The sequence below is a fragment of the Megalobrama amblycephala genome, linkage group LG16 (genome assembly GCF_018812025.1).
Source record: "Megalobrama amblycephala isolate DHTTF-2021 linkage group LG16, ASM1881202v1, whole genome shotgun sequence".
NCBI classification, from domain to species: Eukaryota; Metazoa; Chordata; class Actinopteri; order Cypriniformes; family Xenocyprididae; genus Megalobrama; species Megalobrama amblycephala.
This window is the reverse complement of record NC_063059.1, coordinates 40,255,053-40,281,152: the sequence shown is the minus strand read 5'-3', so window position 1 is coordinate 40,281,152 and position 26,100 is coordinate 40,255,053. Positions and strand designations below refer to the sequence as shown.

The window sequence follows — 26,100 nt, the reverse complement described above, 5'->3', positions numbered from 1 at the left end:
AAGTCAACAATATTCTTTAACAAACCTAAAGTGAGAAATTTGTAAATTTATAAATAAATGATGTCTTATGAATTTTTTAATGTATATATTGAAATGAAAGTGACAGCTAAATGACAAGTCAGAAAGTTGCAACTCAAAAACAACTTTCACAAAATTAATGTCAAGTTTTTTTTCACTATACATTTGCTTTATCTGATTCTCAGTTTATTTAAAGTACTGGATCTGTAGATAACTTTTGCTCACAAAATCATTCATTGACAGTAAAATGGTAATTTTATTTGTTGTTATTGTACAGAGCTTATACAACATTTATGTTGCAGAGAAATGTGTAGACTTTTAAATAAATCTGTTTATGAAACAACATATATATATATATATATATAACATATATAAAAAATTATACAACTAAACAAACAAAAGTGAAAACTCAAATTGAGGGAATTGTTTCATATATTGACAAATAACTGATTGTTGTTGTTGTTTTTCTTAAATGTTTCCAGTCTCCTTTAATTTTGGTATTTCTTTGAGTAAGTGTTCAATCAAAGAAAAAAAAAAAAGACCTTGTTCTCCAACATATTAAGCACAAATCTTGTGGCATTTCACAGCAACACTAGTTTATTAGTTAACTTACACATTTACTTTATGTGAATCTCATATGATTTACTTGAACATTTTGGATCTGAAGAAAACATATGTTCACTGTGACACAGAACAATGCTTTTCAATATGAACCACTAGATGATTTGATTAGGTGAAACTCTCTCCACACCGAGTAATTATGGCTTCTCTCCAGTGTGAACTCGCTCATGTTTTTTCAGGTTTCCAGACACAGTGAAACTCTTGTCACAATATGAGCACTTGTAAGGTCTTTCTCCAATATGAATTTGTTGGTGCTGTTTCAGTAACGCAGCGCTAGTAAAGCTCTTCCCACAGTCAAAGCATATGATCTTTCACTTCGTTGTGTGTTTTCTGGTGCAGTTTAAAATTATTCAGCCTTGAAAAACTCCTTCCACAGAAAGAACACACATGAGGTCTCACACCTGAATGAACTTTCAGGTGTTTTTTTAGTTGTGATGACGTAATAAACTTTTTACCACACTGATTACAGTTAAATGGCTTTTCTCCACAGTGATAGAGCAGATGATCATTGAGACCAGTCAAATATGTGAAACTCATTCCACACTGAGTGCATGTATACGTTTTCTCTCCAGTGTGAATATTTAAGTGTGTTTTAAGTTGTCCTTTTTGTGTGAAACATTTTCCACACTGAGTACATGTATACGGTTTCTCTCCAGTGTGAATTCTCATGTGTTTGTTAAGGTCCCCTTTTTCTGTGAAACTCTTTCCACACCGAGTGCATGTATACGGTTTTTCTCCAGTGTGAATTCTCATGTGATTGTTAAGGGTTCCTTTTTCTCTGAAACACTTTCCACACTGAGTGCATGTATACGGTTTTTCTCCAGTGTGAATTCTCATGTGATTGTTAAGGGTTCCTTTTTCTGTGAAACTCTTTCCACACCGAGTGCATGTATACGGTTTTTCTCCAGTGTGAATTCTCATGTGATTGTTAAGGTCTCCTTTTTCTTTGAAACTCTTCCCACACTGAGTGCATGTATACGGTTTCTCTCCAGTGTGAATTTTTAAGTGTGTTTTAAGGTTTGCTTTTTGTGTGAAACCTTTTCCACACTCAATGCATGTGTACGGTTTCTCTCCGGTGTGAAATCTCATGTGTGTCGTAAGGTGTCCTTTTTGTCTGAAACTCTTTCCACACTGAGTGCATGTATACGGTTTCTCTCCAGTGTGAAATCTCATGTGGGTTGTAAGGAATCCTTGTCTTGTGAAACTCTTTCCACATTGAGTGCAGGTTTTCAGCTTTTTGGCATTGGTTCTTTGAGTTTTAAAGTTCTGATGTTTCTCCTCCACTTCATTCAGTTCTTCCATTTGCGGTTTCACTTCCACCTGGTCTAAAATACACAGAGTTAGAATCAGTTCAAGTGAACCCTGATTTAATAGCAGAAAGTAGGGATGGTAAGATTCACAAATTTGCATCAGTGCATTGGCATAAAAGTTAACGATGCGATGCATTGATTTAAAAAGTGTCCATCGGATACAAGTTGGCATTGGTATCAATATGCATCGTTTCTAACATATTTGCATCTGTGTTTTTCCAGCGTCTGTCATCTGACTATATGACGACATGAACACAAACTTCCTCTCCAGAGCTGCTCTGAGAGTCATAAGCATTTTACCATTTAATTTGAGAAAAACTATCATCATAACATATTATACACACAGAAACTTTGAGATCTTCACGGCAACTCATCAAAATAAAAGTTTGGTTTAACTTGTTGTGACAACCATATTACTATTGTAGTACTATATACTACTTTTGTATTACTACTCTACCATATTATGTCTTAATGTGATACCACTACTACTACTACTACTACTACTACTAATAATAATAATAATAATGCAATAGTTAAAACTTTATTTTTGGAGGAATAATCACACATTTTTTACACTTTTATTCACTAAATGAGCTCATTTCAAATTTGATGCCTGCTAAAGGTCTCAAAAAAGTTGGCACGGGGGCAACAAATTGCTGAAAAAGCAAGAAATTTTGAAAAGATTCACATCCCTAACCCTAACATCAAGCAACTAATTAAGTTACAGTGACACAAACGCAGGGTTATTTGGCACAAAAAAAAAGAACCCGTAAAATTTAGGATGCTTTTGATATCGAGTTTTGCTGGTTAGCTTTGTCCTTGACAGTGTACAAAATGACCTACAAATTAAAACAAAAAATTTGTGATTTGAACAAAGGAAGCATTCTGGTGCACTCTGACAAGAAAATAAAATGGAAGAAAAGCAATATTTGCTTCAAGTAAAAACAAACAAACATTTATTTTCGATTTAATTATACCTTCAATTCAATATTGATTAATTTGGGGCCTATTTCCTTTAAAGGTTAAAATTAATTGACTTGTAAGCTACTTGCATATAAATAATAATAACGTTATAATATTCTTTAATGATATAATATATTATATATATATATATATATATACAGTGCCCTCCACAATTATTGGCACCCTTAGTAATTATGAGCAAAAGCAGCTGTGAAAATAAATCTGCATTGTCTATCCTTTTGATGTTTCATTAAAAAAAAAATCACAAAATTATAACCTTTCATTTAATGAAAATAATTGAAAGTGGGGGGAAACTTACATTATGAAATAAATGTTTTTCTCCAAAACACGTTGGCCACAATTATTGGCACCCTTTTATTCAAAACTTTTTGCAACCTCCTTTTGCCAAGATAACAGCTCTTCACCTATAATGCCTGATGAGTTTGGAGAACATCTGACAAGAGATCAGAGACCATTCCTTCATGCAGAATCTCTCCAGATCCTTCAGATTCCAGCTCCATGCTGGTGCTTCTTCTCTTCAGCTCACTCCACTCATTTTCTTTAGGGTTCTGGTCAGAGAGGCCTGAGATGGCCATGGCAGAAGCTTCAATTTGTGCTCAGTGACCCATTTTTGTGTTGGATTTGATGTTTGTTTTGGATCATTGTCCTGATGGATGATCCAACCACAGCCCATTATTGGATTTCTAGCAGAAGCGGTCAGGTTTTGATTTTTTATCTGTTGGATTTTGATAGAATCCATGATACCATGTATCTGAACAAGATGTCCAGGACCTCCAGCAGAAGAACAGGCCCACAACATTAAAAATCCAGCAGTATATTTAACCGTGGACATGGGGTACTTTTTATCCATGTGTGCACCAAACCCATCTGGTGGGTTTGCTGCCAAAAAGCTCTTTTTTTAGTTTCATCTGACCATAGAAGCCGGTCCCGTCTGAAGTTCCAGTCTTGTCTGACAACTGAATATGCTGGAGATTTCTGGTTTCTGGATGAGAGCAGAGGATTTTTCTTGAAACTCTCCTGAACATCTTGTGGGGATGTAGGTGCTGTTTGATAATTCTTTTTAGGCTTTCTGAGACTCAAGACTCAACTAATCTCTGCAATTCTCCAGCTGTGATCCTTGGAGAGTCTTTGTCCACTCAAACTTTCCTCCTCACTTCACATTAGGACGATTTAGACACACGTCCTCTTCCAGGCAGATTTGTAACATGTTTAGTTGATTGGAACTTCTTAATTATTGCCCTGATAGTGGAAATGGGGATTTTCAATGTTTTAGGTATTTTCTTACAACTTCTATTTTGTGAAGCTTTCTATTTTGCTGCACATCAGAACTATATTCTTTGGTTTTTCTCATTGTGATGAATGATTACGGGAATTTGGCATTTGTGTTTCCTTATGTTTATATTCCTGTGGAACAGGAAGTCATAGCTGGACAATTTCATGCCCCTAGTCACCCTGGTGTGCTAAAAAAATGTAAATATGAATGGGAATATACTTCAGAGATATTTTACTCATAAGAATTTCTAGGGGTGCCAATAATTGTGGCCAACATGTATTGGAGAAAAACATTTATTTCATAATGTGACTTTCAACTGTTTTTCTTCAATGAAATGAATTTTTTGAATGAAAGATCAAAAGGATAAACAATGCAGATTTATTTTCACATCCACCTTAGCTCATAATTAAGGGTGCCAATAATTGTGGAGGGCACTGTATATAGATATAATAATTACACTCAAATAAAAACTGAATTGTATAAAACTTATCACACAAAGTAGTTTTCATGAGCACTTGTCCTTATGGCAAATTTACACAAACATATAATTAACAGTAAATAAGTTCCTCTCTAGTGTCTCTAGTCTTTTTATATATATATATATATAGATAGCTAAGAAACTCTGAACATTGGAAAACATTCCTGAGGTAAATGTGATATGATGTGGCATTGTTCACAACCTGTTTTATCGATGCCTTTCCGCGGTTTAAACACAAATAAAGTGATTACATTAGACATGATACATTCCAATAAGTTTAAGATTTAAGATCACATTTAAGAGCATCAAAACACCATTTATTGTTTGAATTTCATTATAAAATGGACAGAATTTGAAAACTGAAACTATTATTCTTATCGAAAGTAAAGCACAAATTTAAAAGCATAAAGCACTGTTAATGCATATGAGTTGCAGAATTTTTTCCCATTGCATTGTATTGCATTGAATCAAAATTGGGTCCCACTACACTGTAATGGGGTGAATCATATCGCATTGAATTGGTGGCTGCTGCTTATGTATCTTTAATGTATCGTATCATTGGCTATGCATCAAGATGCATATCGCATCAGTCTCAGTTATGGAGATGCAAATCCCTAGCAGAAAGCAACAGAGATCAGGTATCAGATCTTTCATGAGGCGAAGTTTTGTTCTGCCATTCATTTGTTAATATAAGTAAAATGTGTTTGACAACTGCTATATACAAGGTTATGATCATTTAGATGTATTACTGTATCATTTATCATCCATATACTGATTATTTATTCACATCTACCCAAGCAGCCAACAATGTAGAATCAAAAATAGACACCAACCTATTTGCTCCTCAGTTTCTTCATGTTTTATTCCGGATGGTTCTGAAATACTTGTGTCTTCAATCTCCTCTTTAATAAACTCCATCTTTAACCGTCACACAGATTTCAGCTGCTACGCCTGGAGTTTTTGTTCAATCTGCATTTAAAAAGTACAGAGGCGTCATGTTTAACGCAGCTTCTGAAAAGCCAATAGTTTCCCGTTTTAAATTCATTTATGGTGATGTCTGAGATCTTTACACATTAACCACTTTTTGTGTGTGTGTGTGTGTAAACAGGCTGAAACAAACGACAGCATCATCACCTTTGAAATTTCACTTAAGTTCTTGTCTTTTCTCTTTCACTTCCATCTGGTCTGAAATAAACATTACGTTGTTAGAATTATGGGCTTAAATGTCATCTAACAGTTGGGAGGACAATAAACAAAATTTCTCAAGAGCAATTTTTGAAGGGGACACAAATAATACAGCCAAAATTGTACTGGTAAGAATATGTGTAACACAAAGTGATAGTTGATTAAATACGAGTTAAGTTCATAGATTCACCTCGTGAGTCGTGACTGTACATATATAAACACACACACATATTATATATATATATATATATATATATATATATATATATATATATATATATATATTACATTGTAATTAATATTTTGTGGAGAAAGTAACTATAGAATTAAAAGAATCTGGTGATTCGGATAATACATTTTCATTGAACTTTCATTTTTCGTTTTACAAATCAAATTACACACCAGTGAATGTTATCAAAAATTTCTTGGCAGATTTCACCAGCACCTCCAATGAACGCCAGGCTCTTCGGGGACCACATCTGCAGTTTATTAACAGAGGACAGAAAATCAACACACACACCTTCAGATTCACAGTCTTTCAGCTGGATGTATAAGAAAAGACACGTTAAGCATCGTCCTCCCTAACAGTAGCTGCAATTCATCGAATACACAGGTCACATATATGGCTATTAACATACATTTTAACATCAAAATGAAAGCTGTACACATTTACTACACTAAACGACATTTCCACAGACTCAATCCACCAAATGTGGAGAAACTCATTAATAAAGAAAAAACCCGCGCTCCAAAAATACATCGAACTGTTGGAAGAAAAACGCACACATAAACTTGTACTCTTATAATTAATACCAATTCGAAACTTAAATCAATACAGCATATTTTCACTCTTTAATGCAGAGACATACCTGACTGACTCTCTCGGGCTGTTGTTCTGACTGAGATAACAGGCGCGCGACCGGTCCATTACAAATGACGTCACTCAATGAAACGAACTCAAAGTATTATTTATAAACAAATATTCATATTTTCCCTCTGCCTTGCATAACAAAATAAAGACAATATACATAAGTTAATGGAATTTAAAGTTAATTGTTTAATACAATTAATTATTTCAGAATCTATTGTACCACCACTTCAATAAAACATAAAAGTAAAAACAAATGTTTGCTGGAACAGTTACCCAAAAACTTCTCAAAACTACAAATCCTTTATATTTGTACACACTTGCAACTTACTGCAGCAGTTTTAATGGCATTTTAAACCATCTGCAAATCAAGAAGCCAACTCTATTTTTCAGTAGGGTGAATTCAGGTTAATTGGGACACTTTTTCCCAGTCATCTCAATGGCAAAAAATGTTCCAACCACCCTGAATTCACCTTATGTTTAACATTTTACAGCTTCTATTATTTATTAACTACAGCAAATGACTCTTGAACAATCAGGAAAAATATAGTATACATTAGTAATCAATAAATCACATGAATATGTCTTATTCAAGCAGATTTTGCAAAGTAATTATCTAGTAAGAAAAGACGCAAATAATTATTGACTCTGTAAAATCAATTTGCGCTGACTCTAAGCAAATAGGAACCAGTATACCAGTGTACAGGAAATACACAGCAGTCATAACTTTGTTTTTGCTGCATTTATTTCATTAATATTGAGTATTAATTGATGTCAAACAAAATGGTGTGTTATTTTCTCTGCCAACTAAACTTACAAACAAAGCAAATTCATTGTGCGTTCTCTCCACTCTGTTCAGTTCGTCCTGCAGCTTTCCCACACAGATTTTGAGAGTTGGCCAGCTAAAGAAAACAGGCCTAAGAAGTAGACTAATGGACAGTGTACAGATGCAAAGTTTATATAATAGCCTAGCCTAACCACGTTCCTGGAGGCCCCCCAACACTGCATATTTTGTATCTCTCCTTTATCTGACAAAGTCTCTACTAATGAGCTGATGATCTGAGACATGGAAAATATGCAGTGTTTGGGGGCCTCCAGGAATGTGGTTGGGAACATGCATAGTTATAGCTATAAGTGAATATGTCAACACAAATACTACATTGACAAACATTATAAACACTATTAACATGTAGGCTATGCGTATATTTCCCCTCACTCCATGACAAATCATTAAATTAATGGTATTCAGGAAAAAAACAAGATTGAAAAAATACATGTATAATAAAAATAAGCCTAAAAATAGCCTATATATGGTGTCATTCATTAAAAGCATTTACTTTAAAGCCAAGCCTAAACTTATTTATTTGAATCAAAACTGAAACTGCATCAATGCTGGCCTCGTGCATCTCTCATTTGGACCAAAGTTTCCATATTTGTGATGGAACATTTGGATGGTAAACTATTAAAAGAAGGCTCGTACTTCAGTCGGGTCCCAATACACACATAAATCAGCATCTTCACATGCAGAGAAATGAGTCTGGAATAACAGCAAGTGACAGGTGATGATTGACCAGCACTGTCTTTATATTGTACAACAGACAAATTAAATTGAGTTTGTTTGACTGTGTTTTATTTTGATAATGAACAGGCTGCGATGTCAAGTTAGCTATGCCAGAACTTACACTGCGCGCCTGCGCGATCACTTGGTCACTCAGCAGGGGAAATAACTTTAGCTAATACTCTTTATAGTCATAAAGATAAAAGTAGGACATCATTCAAAATGGTAAAATGTCTTTTTTTTTTATTTGTGTATGTTTAAAATTATTACAAACTGTACTACAACAGAACGCACTGCTTTAGCATGTCTCGGTCTCCTTGAAATATCTTTCTGGCACATGGCACAAACTTGAACCAAAACAGTAAATTCTTGACACACCTACTTTTAAAAGTCTACATTTAGATTATTTTATGTTAAATACATTATATAAGCCTGTATAAGTCACAGATGATCAACGTGACTTATGTAGACTATAGCAAATTATTTTGCAGACCCCCCTGGCACTTTGAGAACCGCTGGTCTACAAAGAAGAAAGTCCTGTCTAGGCCGTGCCCCAGTACGGGTTGTGTTGAGCCTTTAGTTAGTCTTGTTGTTAGATGAGAAAAAGATTAAATGTAGTTGCAATAAACGCGTTAAGAATCCGTACAACTGCAGACTATTGATCTGCTGTGCAGAACTGAGGAAGAACTGATGATGGCATAGTTTGATCTTCGGCTGACCGATCAGCAGAAAGGGGCATGTAATTCCCGCCCACATGTAGAAATCAAATATTCAAGCTTTTTATTCATTTTTCTACCCCTGAACGAAAAACGAAAAATCGAGACGAATTTTTGTTGGGTTTTTTTAATGAAAAAATGAAAAAGGAGTCATTATTCTACTTTCAACATTAAGTCAAGAAATTACTGAATGAATGATGCATGGATTGAAGATACCCTAATTATTGCAGTATAGTTTGTTTCATTTCATTTCATTTAACAAGCTCAGACAAACCTTTGAAATCTACTTTAAAATCTGGTCCAGCCTCACAATTATAACATTTTTAGAACATTTATTATGGATGGCAATTTTTCATAAGTCATCAATATTCTTTCACAAACCTAAACTTGAGAAATTTGTGTATTTATAAATAAATTATGTCTTATAAAAAAATCTTTAATGTATATATTGAAAAGAAAGTGCTAAAGAAATGAAAGAGCTACAATACAAGTTACAACTCAAAAACAACTTCCACAAAACTAATGTCACAGAACACAAGTTTATTTCACTATACACTCTAAAAAATGCACTCACCCCCATGTTATCCAAGATGTTCATGTCTTTCTTTCTTCAGTCGAAAAGAAATTGAGGTTTTTGATGAAAACATTCGAGGATTATTCTCCTTATAGTGGACTTCAATGGCTTCCAGACAGTTGAAGGTCAAAATTACAGCTTCAAAGGACTTCAAACGATACCAGATGAGGAATAAGGGTCTTATCTATCATCATCTGTAATTTTCGACCAATCGTTTCGCTAGATAAGACCCTTATTCATTGTCTGGTATCGTTTAAAGCACTTTGAAGCTGCACTGAAACTGTAAAGAATTTCTAGATATTAAGAAATTCAAGATATTCTTAATTGTTTCTGTTCAAGAGTATTTTGAGTTCTATTTGAAGGTGAAAAATGTCTTAATGGCCTTTTTATTGAACCAAAGAGACATTTTTAATGTAGTGGGTTTCTTGTGTCATATTCACAAGTTTTTAGAAGTCTGTTAATGGCAGGTAATCAACAGATTCACATTTAATTTTTTATTTTATTTTAATCTTCACGATTAACCCGAATGTATAATGAATTTTCCTTAAGGAAGTGAAACAGCGATATGTAATAAAGGTTGGTTTATTTTGATGGTGTTGAAGTAATAATTTTTAAAATTAATGTTTTGCATGTAATATTTCAGACTTCATTTTGCCCGCGCCAAAGTAAACGACTGGTGCCTGCTGTGCGAGGATGTTTGATTTTCTCAGAGGGAAAGACGATTTATTGTAAGTAAAGTTTAAAATTCCAAAATCAATTGTTTTTTGATAAAACCATGTTTGTTTTTGTAGATGTATTAAGCCAGAGACCTAACAGTGCTTCATTCTTTTGAGTTTATGCAAGTTTATTTTTAGAAATGTTTCTGTTTTCATCTGCCTGTTTACTTAATATGTTTATGCAATAACAGTATTACTTCTTGACATTTGTTTTTCAAATAATTGATGTCTGATGTCTTGTTCCAAACCTATAAAGACTTTTGTCCATCTATGGAACACAAATGAAGATATTTTTAATATTCTTTAAGACTTGATTTTCCTGCTCAGACAAAAACTGAGATCAAGCACCCTGCAATAAAGCAATAAAACTCATCTGGAGAGAAGATCTTAAAGGAATAGCATAGGACAACGCCTTGCCTTCACAGCATCTACAGGATGCAGGGTTCTTTACAATTCTCTCATCTTTTTTAAATTTTTATCCATTTACAGTCTAGTTAATCAGTACTTCTAAGCTTCACAAATACAAAGTTATTGTAGTTTTCCATATCAATATTTATACATGAAAAGTATATATGTTCATATCATAAAGTGATGTCTGTTCAGAAGATTCAGAAATGTTGGACTCCCAGACTTGCAATGGATGAACAAAAATTGAGAGAATATAAAAACTATCTTAATTTGTGTTTCAAACATTAGCAAAAGTCTTATGGTTTTGGAATGACATGAGGGAGAGTAAATTATTTTTCTTTTTGGGGTGAACTAATACTTTGAAGAGCAGCCATCCAAGTTCATAATTCATAATACTTTTCCAAAAGTTATTTATATTTTTATTTAAATAAATTTTTGGCATGTTAAAGGTGCTAAAGAGGATGTTTTGTTTTATACATTTTTGCAATATTACTTGAAACTTTACTAACTGATAAAAGACTATTTATTAGGTGCACTGAAAGGAATAATATTAATATACATCATCTGTGCACGAGGTAGGGCCTTAAAAACATCAGCCAATCGTTTACGCGATCATCGCGTAAACGATTGGCCCTCTGGCTTGTCAATCACTGCCATTACGTTCCTTGTGAAAGATGTGCGCGGATTGGCCCTCTGGCTTGTCAATCACTGCCGTGACGTTCCTTGTGCGAGACGTGCACGGCTGCGCGCTCCAGTAACTTTCCACACTCTATAGGCGCTGCATGCAATGTTTTTGTCAGGAGACAGGAGTAACAACTGAATATTATGAGTTACCTGCGGTGAGTCCGACATAATGAATCCACTAACACGACACAGTGAATGCCGGTGGTAAACACTCGTGTTCCAATACTCGTGCACGAGTGTTGGGAGGCGTTCCCTCGAAATGAGCTGTGAAGGAGGGGGGTTGTTCTTACTCATGCACTCATTTCAAAAACTCACTAACAGTCTTTGGCTTCTCAGTCGACGAAAAGATCCTCTTTAGCACCTTTAACTGATTAGCTTCATAATGACAAAAAACATCTCACAGGACTCCAAACTACATGCTGTGTAGGTTGACACCAGCCCCTAAATTAAGACATTGTGGCAAAAACATGGTTTTTGAATAGGACTCGGCATTAAACTATATCATGTCAAGATGACAATAAAATGTACAGCGCATCGGAAAAGTATTCACAGCGCTTCACTTTTTCCACATTTTTTATGTTACAGCCTTATTCCAAAAGGGATTCCATTAATTATTTTCCTCAAAATAATACAAACAATAACACATAATGACAAAGTGAAAGAAGATTGTTTAAAATCTTTGCAAATTTATTTAAAATAAAAATTATGTGTGTTTTAAATTATCCTTCTACTCTGAAACTCTTTCCACACTGAGTGCATGTAAACGGTTTTTCCTTCAGTGTGAAATCTCATGTGATTGTTAAGGTCTCCTTTGTCTGTGAAACTGTCCACATTTAGTGCATTTACACAGTTTCTCTCCAGTGTGAACTCTCTTGTGTTTGTTAAGGGCTCCTTTTTGTGTGTAACTCTTTCCACACTGAGGGCATGTAAATGGTTTCTCTCCAGTGTGAATTCTTAAGTGTCTTTCAAGGCTTCCTTTTCCTGTGTAACTTTTTCCACACTGAGGGCATGTAAACGGTTTCTCTGTAGTATGAATTCTTAAGTGTCTTTCAAGGCCTCCTTTTCCTGTGTAACTCTTTCCACATTGAGGGCATGTAAACGGTTTCTCTGTAGTATGAATTCTTAAGTGTCTTTCAAGGCTTCCTTTTCCTGTGAAACTCTTTCCACACTGAGGGCATGTAAACGGTTTCTCTCCAGTATGAATTCTTAAGTGTCTTTCAAGGCTTCCTTTTCCTGTGAAACTCATTCCACACTGAGGGCAGGTGTGCAGCTTTTTGGCATTGGTTCTTTGAGTTTTAAAGTTATGATGTTTCTCCTCCTCTTCATTCAGTTCTTCTCTTTGCTGTTTCACTTCCATATGGCCTAAAATACACATTAAGTTAGAATCAGTTCAAGTAAACCCTGATTTAATAGCAGAAAGTAGGGATGGTAAGATTCACAGATTAACATCAGTGCACTGGAATAAAAGTTAACAATGTAATGCATTGATTTAAAAAGTTGGCATTTATATTGTGATGCATCGTTTCGAACATATTTGCATCGGTAAAAAATTGTTTACTAAATCAAAATCAAATCCTGATATGGACTAGTGTTTGTGATTATTAAACTGCAAGAACCTGCATGTTCTCAATATGAATGAATGGCACAGACACGCAAATACCTTTAGAAGCACGCATGGTGTTTGCTGTATTTTTTCCAGTGCCTGTCATCTGACAATATGATGACAGAGTCTCTGAGAGTCATGAGCATTTTATTGTTTAATTTGAGAAAAACTATTGTTATATCATATACACACACACACACACACACAACTTGTGACAGCCATATAGCCATATTACTACTGTAGTAGGATATACTTCTTTTAACCAAACTTTGTATAAAGATGAATCTCAACTATGTTATGAAAGATAGAATGGAATATACCAGTTTACTTTATGCAATATGTGGGTAAAATAGCCATACATGGGTTTTCCCTTTCAATACAATGCATCTATACACTGTATCTAATATGCATATTAATGTGTTCTTAGAGCAATCTGCAATGGAAAAAATAGTGTAATAATGGGAGTAATAATTGGCAACATTTTTATAATGTCTACTAATAGGAATATTGATATATAATTTATTTCGCTATTCACTTGTTGTATCTCCTAAAATGCCAGATAAACATGATTTAAGTCCTGTTGTTATGTATGAAATCAATGCCCTGTTTCATAACCCCATAACATTTTCCTGAGATATTGATTTATGACAATTTGAAAATTAACAAAATATTATCACATTTCCATAAGAGTTTCCATTTAACGACCAAGAAGTTGTTGTCACGCTGAAACCTCTAAAAATTTGGTTTCTCTGCAAAGCCCTGAATATGCTCTTTACAGGACATCCAGACTTAAAACTATGACATGTATGATGTCAGAGAAAAATCACTAAAATATAATGTCCACCACAGATGACAGAAGTCTATTCCTGGGTCCCAGGAGGATATGTACATTTCTGAAATACATAATTTGGACACAGTCACCTCTGATAATGTATTATTCTAAATTGTAATATTGACATGCATGTTCTGTAAAGCTGCTTTGAAACGATATGTATCATTAAGAGTGCTATACAAATAAATTTGAATTGAATATACTACTATTGTATTACTACTGTAGCGTATAATATATGTCTTAATGTGATACAACTACTACTTATTATAATACAATAATTAAGACTTTATTTTTGAAGAACCAATTCACATATTTTTTCATCCATGTTTTAATTTTAACAGTAAAACTGTAGTGCAGCACTTTGTTTGCCATAAAATGAAAGGGTTTATTTAAATTTCATTTGATTAAAAATAAATGAATGTTTTATCCCTTAATTTGATTACCAGAAAAATTAAAATACACAACACACAATTACTGGGGGGAAAAATTCATAAGACCCTATTATTGTAAACAAATGAATGAGGTTGCTTTTCATTAATTCAATTAATAACATGTTTTTAATTAAACCACTAAAATGGAAACAGAATTTGGTAAAAAAATGAAAACAAATGAATAAAAATAATTATAATGAAATGGAGTTTGAAAATTAGTATTTCATAGAACCTTACATATTGAATTGCATAGCATCATATTTTTTTCCATTGCATTGTATTGCATCGTATTGAAATTGGATCGCACTACATTGTAATAGGGGTTTATCATATCGCATCGAATCGGTAGCTGCTTCATATGCATCTTTAATGTATCGTTTTGTTGACTATGCATCGAGATGCGTATCGCATCAGTCTCAGTTATGGAGATGCACATCACTAGCAGAAAGCAACACAGATCAGGTATCAGATGTTTCATGAGGCAAAGTTTTGTTCTGTCATTCACTTGTTGAAAGTGCTTCCGCCAAAACCGCATTTCTGTATTCTGCAAAACGTTTACGCTGTATGTCTTACACCTTCCCTATTCTACTTACGGGAAAAATTTAACTGGCGCTGCATTCTTTCCATAAGTAGAATAGGGAAGGCGAACATTTGTTTATATAAAGCATATCATTTTTTTTTTTTTTTTGAAAATGACAGATCATTTCGCTAGATAAGACCCTTATTCCTCGTCTGGTATCGTTTAAAGCCCTTTGAAGCTGCACTGAAACTGTAATTTTGACCTTCAATCGTTTGGAGGCCATTGAAGTCCACTATAAGGAGAATAATCCTGGAATGTTTTCATCAAAAACCTTAATTTCTTTTCGACTGAAGCAAGAAGGACATGAACATCTTGGATGACATGGGGGTGAGTAAATTATCAGGAAAAGTTTATTTGAAAGTGGACTAATCCTTTAATATAGGTAAAATGTGTTTGACAACTGCTATATACAAGTTTATGATCATTAAGATGTATTTCTCAATCATTTATCAGCCATATACTGATTATTAGTTCACATCTACCAAAGCAGTCAACCATGAAGAATCAAGAATGAACACCAACCTGTTTGTTCCTCAGTTTCTTCATGTTTTATTCTGGATGGTTCTGGATCACTCATGTCTTCAATCTCCTCTTTAATAAACTCCATCTTTAACAGTCACACAGATTTCAGCTGCTACACCTGGAGTTTGTCCTTCTCTTGTAGGATGATGTGAATATTCCCAGTATTTATTGGTGAATTGTTGCGGGAGGAGCTTCACTGCAGGTGTGAACTGTGATCTCTGTGTTTTTGTTCAATCTGCATTAAAAAGTAAAGGATTTAATGCAGCTTCTAAAAAAACAAAAGTTCCCCGTTTTCGTTTCATTCATTATGGTGATGTCTGAGATCTTTACATTTGCACACTAACTTAAACAAACAAACAAACAAAAAAACTACAGCATCATCACCTTTGAAATTTCACTTCAGTTTTTGTCTTTTCTCTTTCACTTCCATCTGGTCTGAAATAAACAAATTAAGTAGTTGGAATCATGGGCTTAAATGTCATCTAACAGTTGGGAGGACCATGAACAAAATTTCTCAAGACCAATTTTTGAAGGGGACACAAATAATACAGCCAAAATTGTATTTGTAATAATGTAACACAAGGCAATAGTTGTTTAAATATGAGTTAGGTTTGTAGGTTCACCCTGCGGTGATGTTACAATTATTGAAATTATCTTGCGTACATAGTATTTTATGCTTCGTCTGAGACAGAGGACGTCTCTTACTTAGATATTCAACAGCAGCAAGCCCACTGATCCCCCACTTAGCATCATGTTGTGCAAAACCCAATGATTTAAGTGCATTTATAGCATGTATCCCTAAATAATTTGCTTATTTTTCACAGCTCTTATGATTGGTATCTAACACTGTATGAAGAGATTGTTTTCAAAACAATATAAATCCATTTTGATTAATTTGAGTAAAAATGTGTTTTCTTTACCAATAAAGTGGCAAGATGGCAAGGGAGAGTGGCGTTTGTCGCGTTTTGAAAAGAAAGGGAGAAAACATGACAGAATGACATTTTGTGCAAAATTAATAAATGTCTTTTCAATACCGAAAAGATACAATACTGATTTTGGCATAAACTCAAAATTTTTTCGTAACATTTTGGAACCAAACTCTTCATATATAAACTAAATTAAATAATCATCATGCATTTAAACTAATTGAAACAATGCAAATATGTCATTATGTTGTTGCTTTTACATTGTAATGAATGTTTTGTGTAAAAAGTAACTATAGAATTAAACAAGAGAATCTGGTGATTCGGATAATACATTTTCATTGAACTTTCCTTTTACAAATCAAATTACACATCAATGTGTGACAATGTTGTCAAAAATGTCTTATGTAGCAGATTTCACCAGCACCTCAAATGAATGACCGACATCAGGCTCTTCGGGGACCACGTCTGCAGTTATTGACAAAGGACAGAAAATCAACACACACACCTTCAGATTCACCGTCTTTCAGCTGAAGGACCAAGGATGTATGAGAAAAGACACATCAAAGGATTAGTTCACTTTCAAATTAAAATTTCCTGATAATTTACTCACCCCCATGTCATCCAAGATGTTCATGTCTTTCTTTCTTCAGTCGAAAAGAAATGAAGGTTTTTGAGGAAAACACTCCAGGATTTTTCTCCATATAGTGGACTTCAATGGCCTCCAAACGGTTGAAGGTCAAAATTACAGTTTCAGTGCAGCTTCAAAGCGATCCCAGACAAGAAATAAGAGTCTTATCTAGAGAAAACATCGCTCATTTTCTAAAAAAAAAAAAAAAAAAAAATCATATACGTTTTAGCCATAAATGCTCATCTTGAACTAGCTCTCTTCTTCTCTATTAGAATTCCAGCAGTGTAGACACTGCTAATCAATCAATCAATCAATCAATCAATCTTTATTTATAAAGCACATTTAAAAACAGCTGATGCTGACCAAAGTGCTGTACATGTCACAAACATAAAATTCATAAAAAGCTAAGGAAAAGCTAAGGAAAAGAGAAATGTTTTCAGGGATGACTTGAATGTGGCAACAGAAGGGGCTAGCCTAATATATAAAGGTAGGCTATTCCATAATTTGGGTCCCACAGCTGCAAAGGCCCGATCACCTCGTTTTTTAAGTTGAGTTCGTGGTACAACAAGTAAGCACTGGTCACATGATCTTAAGGTTCTTGACGGGGAGTGGCGAGAAAGTAAACTGGTCAAGTACTCAGGGGCCAGATTGTTGAGAGCTTTATAAACATAAAGTAAAGTGCTAAGTGTATTACTGCCCTCCTCAGGTCAAAGTTTTAACTAAATTGCCATATACAATATACTAGTGCAAGTATATAACAATTAGTTCAAACTGTGACCTGTGGAGAGCAGTAATACACTTAGCAGTGTCTACACTGCCGGAATTCTACTAGAGAAGAAGAAGAGAGCTAGAGAGAGTTCAAGATGAGCATTTATGGTTAAAACGTATATAATTTTATTTTTTTTTTTTTAGAAAATGAGCTATGGTTTCTCTAGATAAGACCCTTATTTCTTGTCTGGGATCGTGTAGAACGCTTTGAAGCTGCACTGAAACTGTCATTTTGACTTCAACTTCAATCGTTTGGAGGCCATTGAAGTCCTCTATAAGGAGAATAATCCTGGAATGTTTTCATCAAAAACCTTAATTCCTTTTCGACTGAAGAGAGCAGGACATGGACATCTTGGATGACATGGGGGTGAGTAAATTATCAGGAAATTTTAATTTGAAAGTGAACTAATCCTTTAAGGATCTTCCTCCCTAATGACTGCAATTCATCACATACACAGGTCACATATGGCTATAAACATACATTTTAACATAAAAACGAACGAACTTTTTACAACACTAAACGACATTTCCACAGACTCAATCCACCAAAATTATATGTGGAGAGGGAAAACCCCGCGCTCTATTTTGGCGCGCAGGCGGCAACATAAAACAAAGACGTGCGTTATTAAAACTCCAAAAATACAGCGAACTGTTGGTAGAAAAGCGCATATATATAAACTTGTTCTGGGTTTATGGCACTTCTTTAATTAATACCAACTAGAAACTTCACTTAATACAGCATATTTTAACTCTATAATGCAGAGACTTACCTGACTGACTCTCTCTCTCCAACCATAGGCTGTTGTTCTGACTGACCGTGTGACTCAATCAGCTCCCTAGTTCAGTAGTCTGGGCACTGATAAGGTAGTCGGCCACATTCAGTTTCATGATATACTGATTCACGACCTAGGGAGCTAGAGAGCAGATTGAGACGCAGCTAGGGCTAGATAACAGGCGCGCGACCGGTCCATTACAAATGACGTCACTCACAGAACTCTCTTGCTGTGTTCGAAATCGCCCGAAATCGTTCGAATTCGGACACAGCCCCGTTCTCTCTCCGGTTTTATGCGGGTCGCAAGACTCGCAACCAACTTGTTCAGGTGCTTCATGTACTTCAAATTAAATAAAACCCCACTATATTCTGTGCTCTACACTGCAAAAATGCTTTTCTTACTTAGATTTGTTCTTGTTTCCAGTCTAAATATCTAAAAATCCTTGAATCAAGAAGTATTTTCTAGACAAGTAAAAATTATTGTCTTGTTTTCAGAAAAAAAATAAGTCAATTTGTTTTATTTCAAACTGAAAACAAGATTTTGCTTACCCCATTGGCAGATTATTTTGCTTGTTTTAAGCAAACATTTTGATTTAATAATATTTAGATATTTGGACTGGAAACAAGACAAAAAATCTAAGAAAAGCATTTTTTTTTTTTTTTTTTTTTTTTGCATTGTAACTCTGTATCTTTTAGAAAATTAAAGGATTAGTTCACCCAAAAATGAAATTTCTGTCATTAATTACTCACCCTCATGTCATTCCACACCCGTAAGAGTAAGACATTCTTTCATCTTCAGAACACAAATTAAGATATTTTTGATGAAATCTGAGGGTATCTGATCCACACATAGGCAGCACTGCACGTTTTGATATAGTTAAAAACATTGTTAAAATAGTCAATGTGGCTACAGTGGTTCAACCCTAATGTTATGAAGCGACGAGAATACATTTTGTGCGCAAAAACAAAACGGAAATAACTTTTTTCAACCATTGTTATACGTAGTGAACGCCCTAAGGGGCTTTCCAGCACTAGTTTTGACAACATTGTCTTGCTTCCTTTGCAGTTGCAGTGAAAAAGACTAGGTGTTGTTTTTATTCCACTATATTGATTTTGTCAGCTAAATTCACTGTTAGATTAGATTGATTACACTAGCTATTCACGCCAAACATAGCATGCTGAGGACATCTGCTGGTTAAAGTGGTGTAAATGCAACAAGAACAGCAAAAACATGTTGTACACACTTGTACATCGACAGAAAACCACCATTGCTCTGCATTACAGCAGCTGTCAGTCAGTGCAGTGCAAGCTCAGTGATTTTGGCACACTTGTGAAAACTCACATTTTATTCAATGAATCTAACTAAAGTGCACAATAAATATTAAATTTTTGATGCTTTTTTTAACAAGAAAGTGTGAAAACTGATGGTCAAATTTAATTTAGCCAAAGACTGAGGTACATCTTTTTTTATTTATTTTTTTATGTCGTCTTACGTTTGAATAACTAAATTAATACTATGCCTGACTATTTTGATTATAAACAAAGTATTATACTATTTATGCTCAACACACCAGCAAGAGACATTTCACTGGAAGACGTTTTCAGCTGGCTTATATTACTGCGGAAGTTCTAAAGAACAGTCCGTGGATATAGTCAATTACTCACCCAGTTCTTTGAAAAGAAAGGTATATGTATGTTTATTCGTGCCGGTGCCACGGAATCGCTGAGCTTCCTTTGCTATAATGTTAGCACTAGTTGAGTGGCCCAATAACCTGACAGTCAATTTAGTATTCAGTAGGTTACATTTTTCACCATTGAAAATGAAAAGAATCTAATTGTGGTCCAGATTTATTTTTTTTTTTTTGTATAGGTCTTGAATTTGTAGCCACTTGTCAGCATTCTCCTGTTGGCTAACTACCACCGTGTATTCTGTCTAGTGGATAACTACAGTAAACTACTATAGTTAGGATGTTTTCATACCTATGGATCATTTGTGTTGTTCCAAAACAGGGAATTAATTTGCTACAATGTTGCATTTTCTTCTTGGTTCGGTTCGCATTCACAAGTCAGCATTTCAAAGCATACCAAAATGCAGTTATGCAAGTCACATGTAAGTACAACTGTTCTCTTATTGCTCAGAGTTTTCTCAGCGTCATCCATCAAAATAATGATCGACAAGTTCGCTCCATGAGCTTATTGTGGCTTTATTTGTAACTGTTGAGACACACGCAAATCATCATTCCCACTCTTAAATTATATACTATATTCATATAAATGCTGCGACAGATTCAAACGTGGATCTCTCTGGGTCTCCCAGCACTGTCTAGTAGGCTGTGTCAGTGTGTCGAGACCATATAGGAATGTTATAATGAGAATAAAGGCTTTGTCAGGACAGCATTCTCGCACGGAGAAGTGCAATTACACAACATTTAAGATGAAGAGGCGCTCTTTGGTTTTCATCTATTGTAAATAATGTGCTTACTCACAGAATCAGACACTACTGCTTTTATATAACACATTTCCCATTATGAATTATGATATTGTTTGGTTCGTTGGGTTGGATTGCTTTCACATCTCAAGTGAACCGCTCCAGAGTTTGAAAGTGTACCGAGACCACCACTTCAAGAAGGTCTCGGTACGCTTGTTTGGTCCGCCTTTGGTGCACACCCGAGTGGGATTACTGCATTCACACCTGCCCAAATGAACTGCACCAAAGTGGATAACGAACTCTAGTGTGATTCAACCGAACTAAATGAGGCAGGTGTGAAAGCACCCTGAGTTCACTAATGATGCTTAGTTCCTCATACACAGATGCAGCCTCACCCTCACCCACTCTTCCCCGGGAAGTTTCCCCAACTCTTCTCCCAGCTGAAGGAGGTAATCAGTATGTCCGATTCTGCCAGTGAAAAAGTCTCAAAATCTAATAATGAGATAAAGAGCATCACAGTTTGTTTTCAAGCATTAATTTCACTATGATTTCAATCTCTGACATGGCCTTACTCAGTCAATATTAAAGATATCAATGTTATATTTTCAAAGAATGTTCTTTACATTATGTATAATGATTTTATGTAGAAAATATTAAATAGTGGTGTTGTATATATGATTAACTCCCCTACCATGAAATACTGGGGCTCACAGGGACTGCTATTTAAAATGGAAAAACCCGCAGTGTTCTATAAGAGCTGCAAGTGTCATCGACATTCAAATGCAGAAAGAGTTAGTCTGAAATAGAGAGAAATAAAGCTCTCTTTGCAGAGGCTCCTTGCTGTAACTCTGCACTTGGCATCAAGGAATTACCTTTCAGAGGTAAAACTAAACACTTGGGTGAGATCAATAATGGAAATTTCTTAGGCACTCTACAACTTTTGTCCTTTTATGATCCACTGTTAAAAGACCACTTAGAGAATGTCAAAGCATTCAAAAAAGAAAGCAGGTTAACTCATTATTTGAGCCTAGACATCCAAAATGAGTTCATTGAATTGTGTGGCAAAAGAGTACAGAAAAGAATCTTGAAGGAAAGGGAGGATGCCATATATTATGGGATCATTTGTGAAACTACGCCTGAAATTTTCCACACTGAGAAGAATGTTGTACTCATGCGATTATGTGCATTGTAATAAAATTTGGATGAATGGGAGATTACTGAAAGATTCCTTGAATTCAAGGATTTCTACAAGAAAACAGGAAGTGAAATAGGGATGATAGAGAGTGTGCTTATGGATCGAGGGATAGACATCAGTGATTGCAGGGGCCAAGGGTATGATAATGGGGCAAATATGTCAGGGAATATCAAGGGAATCCAGGCCCAAATATTACAAAAAAATAATCTTGCCACATTTTCACATTGTGCCTCCCATACATTGAATCTTGTGGTTGTGCATGCTACATCAATTGCATGTACAGCTTTGTGGGTGCCAGTCCACATGAGGCCAGTATGGAAGCTTTTTAACTCAGAAAGTACCTTTTGACCATTTGGGTAAAAGTATTGCAGTGCATTGGTGTGCAATTCTCCAGTGTAAAATTCTCCAGTCAGGGACATTATCCCTTGAGGCTGAGGCAGCTAATGTAAGGGATCTTAAACATGAGATGCAAAATATTAGGGATAGTTGGGATATTCTTTTCTCAGAGGCATTCTTGATTGAAAGAGATTTATCTGATGAGACCCCTGGCCCTGAAGAAGGTCAGAATGTCAGTAGTGACAAAGCGTTTCGCAACACTGTTTTTTTTTCACTGCCGTATACCACAGTATCTGTGATTTGGACACGTGCTTTCAAACAACTGCAGATATTGTAGAGGAATTTGCTGCCATAATAAAACTGGGGCAGTTGTGTGACAGTGATATTGCAACTGTGTTTACATTTACACTGGCACAAATTTTTTTTTATTTTTTGCTAACATCTGACACAGATCGGAATTTGTCGCACATGTGTAAACACAAAAATCAGCACAAGATCCAATTTTTCGCATCCGATCTTAAACTGCAATTCATTAACTGACCGCTAGTGTCACAGAACCCTTGTTTCCCTGGACTCAATTTCCCATGATCCTCCTGTTCTCCACACCTGCACTCACTTCCCTCGTCAGCTCCTCATCTCACTCATCACCTGCACCTGGACTCTATTGTCAGCACTCCCCATATATTGCACTCACTCCCTTCACTCCTCGTCCGTTCTCTGTTTATGTTAGACGTATGTTTGGTGTTCTCTGCCTTCTGTTTAATAAATGTAGTATTGCTATTGTGGAAATCCGTATCAGCCTCATCTCTACACCACCATACCGTAACAGAAGAACGGACCTTAAAAACGCCTGGATTTCCACAAGAAAAAAAAAAAAAAAAGGAAAAGATCATGGACTCGTGGATTATTTCCCTGGCTCCCTGGCTCCTGCTCCTCCAACACATCTCACTCTTCTGACAGCCAGCGATCGCCTTATCGGGCTCCTGCAGGTAGGTCGTTCGCTGGAGAGGTATGTGGAGGAGTTCGTTGAGCTTGCTTCTTTGTCTGACTGGCCTGAAGCATGTTTGATCTCTCTCTGTTTCTGGATGGACTAGATGATGACACCATCCGTTTTGGTGAACCCGATTATCGTTTCTCCCTAAGCGAAACTATAAATTCCATTTTATGGTTAAATGACTCCAAATTCTATGTCGATTGGGTTCTGGATGGGTGTCTGTCTCTAGTCCATCCAGAAACACGGTTGGCCGGGCCAGTCAGTCAACCTCCGTCTTCCTCCACATACCCCTCCTACGAACTCCCTGCCTGCCCCACACGGAACCCACACTCCTCCACTGGGTCCCGTAAGCGGAGGAGGAGGAAGCAAGCCGCTCCAGTATCTCCAGAGCCCGCTCCAGTATCTCCAGAGCCCGCTCCAGTTTCTCCAGAACCCGCTCCAGCCCTTTCCGAGCCTGCCGCTCCAACCCTGTGCAAACCACCAGATGATGCGGTCTGGTTAATCGACTTTTGGGCTGAGCCAAGTTCTCCAGTCTCCGCCGAGCCAAGTTCTCCAGTCTCCGCCGAACCAAGTTCTCCAGTCTCCTCCGCCAAGTCTGTTTCTCCAGTCTCCTCCGCCAAGTCTGTTTCTCCAGTCTCCGCCGCCGAGCAAGCAGCGCCAGTCTCCGCCGCCGAGCAAGCAGCGCCAGTCTCCGCCGCCGAGCAAGCAGCGCCAGTCTCCGCCGCCGAGCCAGTATCTCCAGTCTCCGCCGCCGAGCCAGTATCTCCAGTCTCCGCCGCCGAGCCAGTATCTCCAGTCTCCGCCGCCGAGCCAGTATCTCCAGTCTCCGCCGCCGAGCCCTCAGCTCCAGCCGCCGCCGAGCCAACCGCTCCTATGAACTGTGTTATTGAAATATCCAGCCCAAAGACTGTTTTCCCTCCCTGCCTCCCTCTCCCACCTCCGTCCATTTGTGTCTTCACTGCACCTCCACCTCAAGCCCCCTCGCCCAGATCTCCACCTCGGACCTCTGGGCGATTACCTTCACCCCGGCTCCAACCTCCCTCTGCTCCACCGTGGCCCATCAGTCCACCAGTGTCACCAGTCTCCATCCGGCCCCCGTTCACACCTTGGTCCCTCGTCAGCCTGCCCTCACTTCTGGACTGCACTCCTCCGTCTTCGCTCCGTCCCTCCGTCCCTCAGCTCCAGTTGGCCTCCTCACTCCCCCCAGTGTTCACTTTGTTGTCTGTCGCCTGTCTCCTACTGCGGCCTTCTGGAGCCCCGGCTGCGCTTCGGTCGGCGGAGCCGCTGGTTCCGCCATCACCCGCCAGTCCTTCAGCGACGCCTGGGCTCAACGCCTCGAAGGCTTCGGCTCCTGACCCGCCATGGCTGCCCGCTGCACCTGACCCGCCATGGCTGCCCGCTGCACCTGACCCGCCATGGCTGCCTTCAGCCCCTGACCCGCCATGGCTGCCTTCAGCCCTGACCCGCCATGGCTGCCTTCAGCCCCTGACCCGCCATGGCTGCCTTCAGCCCCTGACCCGCCATGGCTGCCTTCAGCCCCTGACCCGCCATGGCTGCCTTCAGCCCCTGACCCGCCATGGCTGCCTTCAGCCCCTGACCCGCCATGGCTGCCTTCAGCCCTGACCCGCCATGGCTGCCTTCAGCCCCTGACCCGCCATGGCTGCCTTCAGCCCCTGACCCGCCATGGCTGCCTTAAGCCCCTGACCCGCCATGGTTTTTGAACCTGCCCTGGAGACCTCCACTCCAGTCTGCTCCTCCCCCTGCACCAGCTTGAGGTCTCCAGGGCGCCCGCCCCCCTCCCGGTTGTTACATCTACGGCGCGAGGACGCGCCTACCGGGAGGGGGGGGTAATGTCACAGAACCCTTGTTTCCCTGGACTCAATTTCCCATGATCCTCCTGTTCTCCACACCTGCACTCACTTCCCTCGTCAGCTCCTCATCTCACTCATCACCTGCACCTGGACTCTATTGTCAGCACTCCCCATATATTGCACTCACTCCCTTCACTCCTCGTCCGTTCTCTGTTTATGTTAGACGTATGTTTGGTGTTCTCTGCCTTCTGTTTAATAAATGTAGTATTGCTATTGTGGAAATCCGTATCAGCCTCATCTCTACACCACCATACCGTAACAGCTAGGGACAGGCTCCAGAGCAGAATCTCATTGAGTCCCATGTTAAAATGCCTAATTTTACAGCAAAAAAATCCAAACATATTTACAGGCTGGTACAAATTGTTGTTTTGGTCTATACAGCAAATTTTGCACTTCATGAGAACTCTGAGGGGGGTGCATTATTTTTTTTTTTTTTTTTTTTTTTTTTAACTCATCTGTTAAAATTATATTAAGTTCTGCATAATTAAGGGCGTGGCTACTTGAGTGACAGGTGCTTGCCGCTGCTGTCTGTGAGCCGTCACTTTACCTCAGCTAATTCCAGCCGCTGAATTTGGCATCTCTGCTGTGTTTGTGCTTTTTTTGGGATTATTTACATACAATTATCAAATAATATGGCTTGCTGTGCTTATGATCGAGACATATGTGCTTCTGTGTAGATGTGCACACATGCAGAAGATAAATAGAACAAATGTTGTTGGACCATCTTGGCATTGACTAAAAGTTTAGTCCGTCAGATTTACTACAACGACAATGGCTGGAGAATATGCCTCTCAAGACACCACAAAATCCTGCTCTAAAGA

The 26,100-nt window shown here is 37.3% G+C and overlaps 2 protein-coding genes across 7 annotated transcripts in view; both read right to left on the bottom strand.

Moving 5' to 3' along the window:
* The window catches only part of LOC125248639 (gastrula zinc finger protein XlCGF52.1-like), a 221,620-nt gene that overhangs the window by 43,750 nt on the left and 151,770 nt on the right, over positions 1-26,100 (bottom strand). The window lies entirely within an intron of this gene.
* LOC125248650 (gastrula zinc finger protein XlCGF8.2DB-like) lies at positions 752-18,665 on the bottom strand. 4 transcript variants are annotated; one of them, XM_048160739.1, is made up of 7 exons: positions 18,454-18,664; positions 16,712-16,752; positions 15,746-15,796; positions 15,362-15,596; positions 5,819-5,869; positions 5,518-5,653; positions 752-1,964 (listed from the first exon to the last, which is right to left on the bottom strand). In XM_048160739.1, exons 6-7 carry the CDS (start codon positions 5,600-5,602, stop codon positions 934-936), a joined length of 1,116 nt encoding a protein of 371 aa, XP_048016696.1. In that variant the 5' UTR covers positions 5,603-5,653; positions 5,819-5,869; positions 15,362-15,596; positions 15,746-15,796; positions 16,712-16,752; positions 18,454-18,664; the 3' UTR covers positions 752-933. The 4 variants fall into 4 exon arrangements, with proteins under 4 accessions (XP_048016696.1, XP_048016698.1, XP_048016697.1 ...); XM_048160741.1 differs by lacking the exon at positions 5,819-5,869 and having other exon boundaries at positions 5,518-5,602; positions 15,447-15,596; positions 18,454-18,665; XM_048160740.1 differs by lacking the exons at positions 5,518-5,653; positions 5,819-5,869.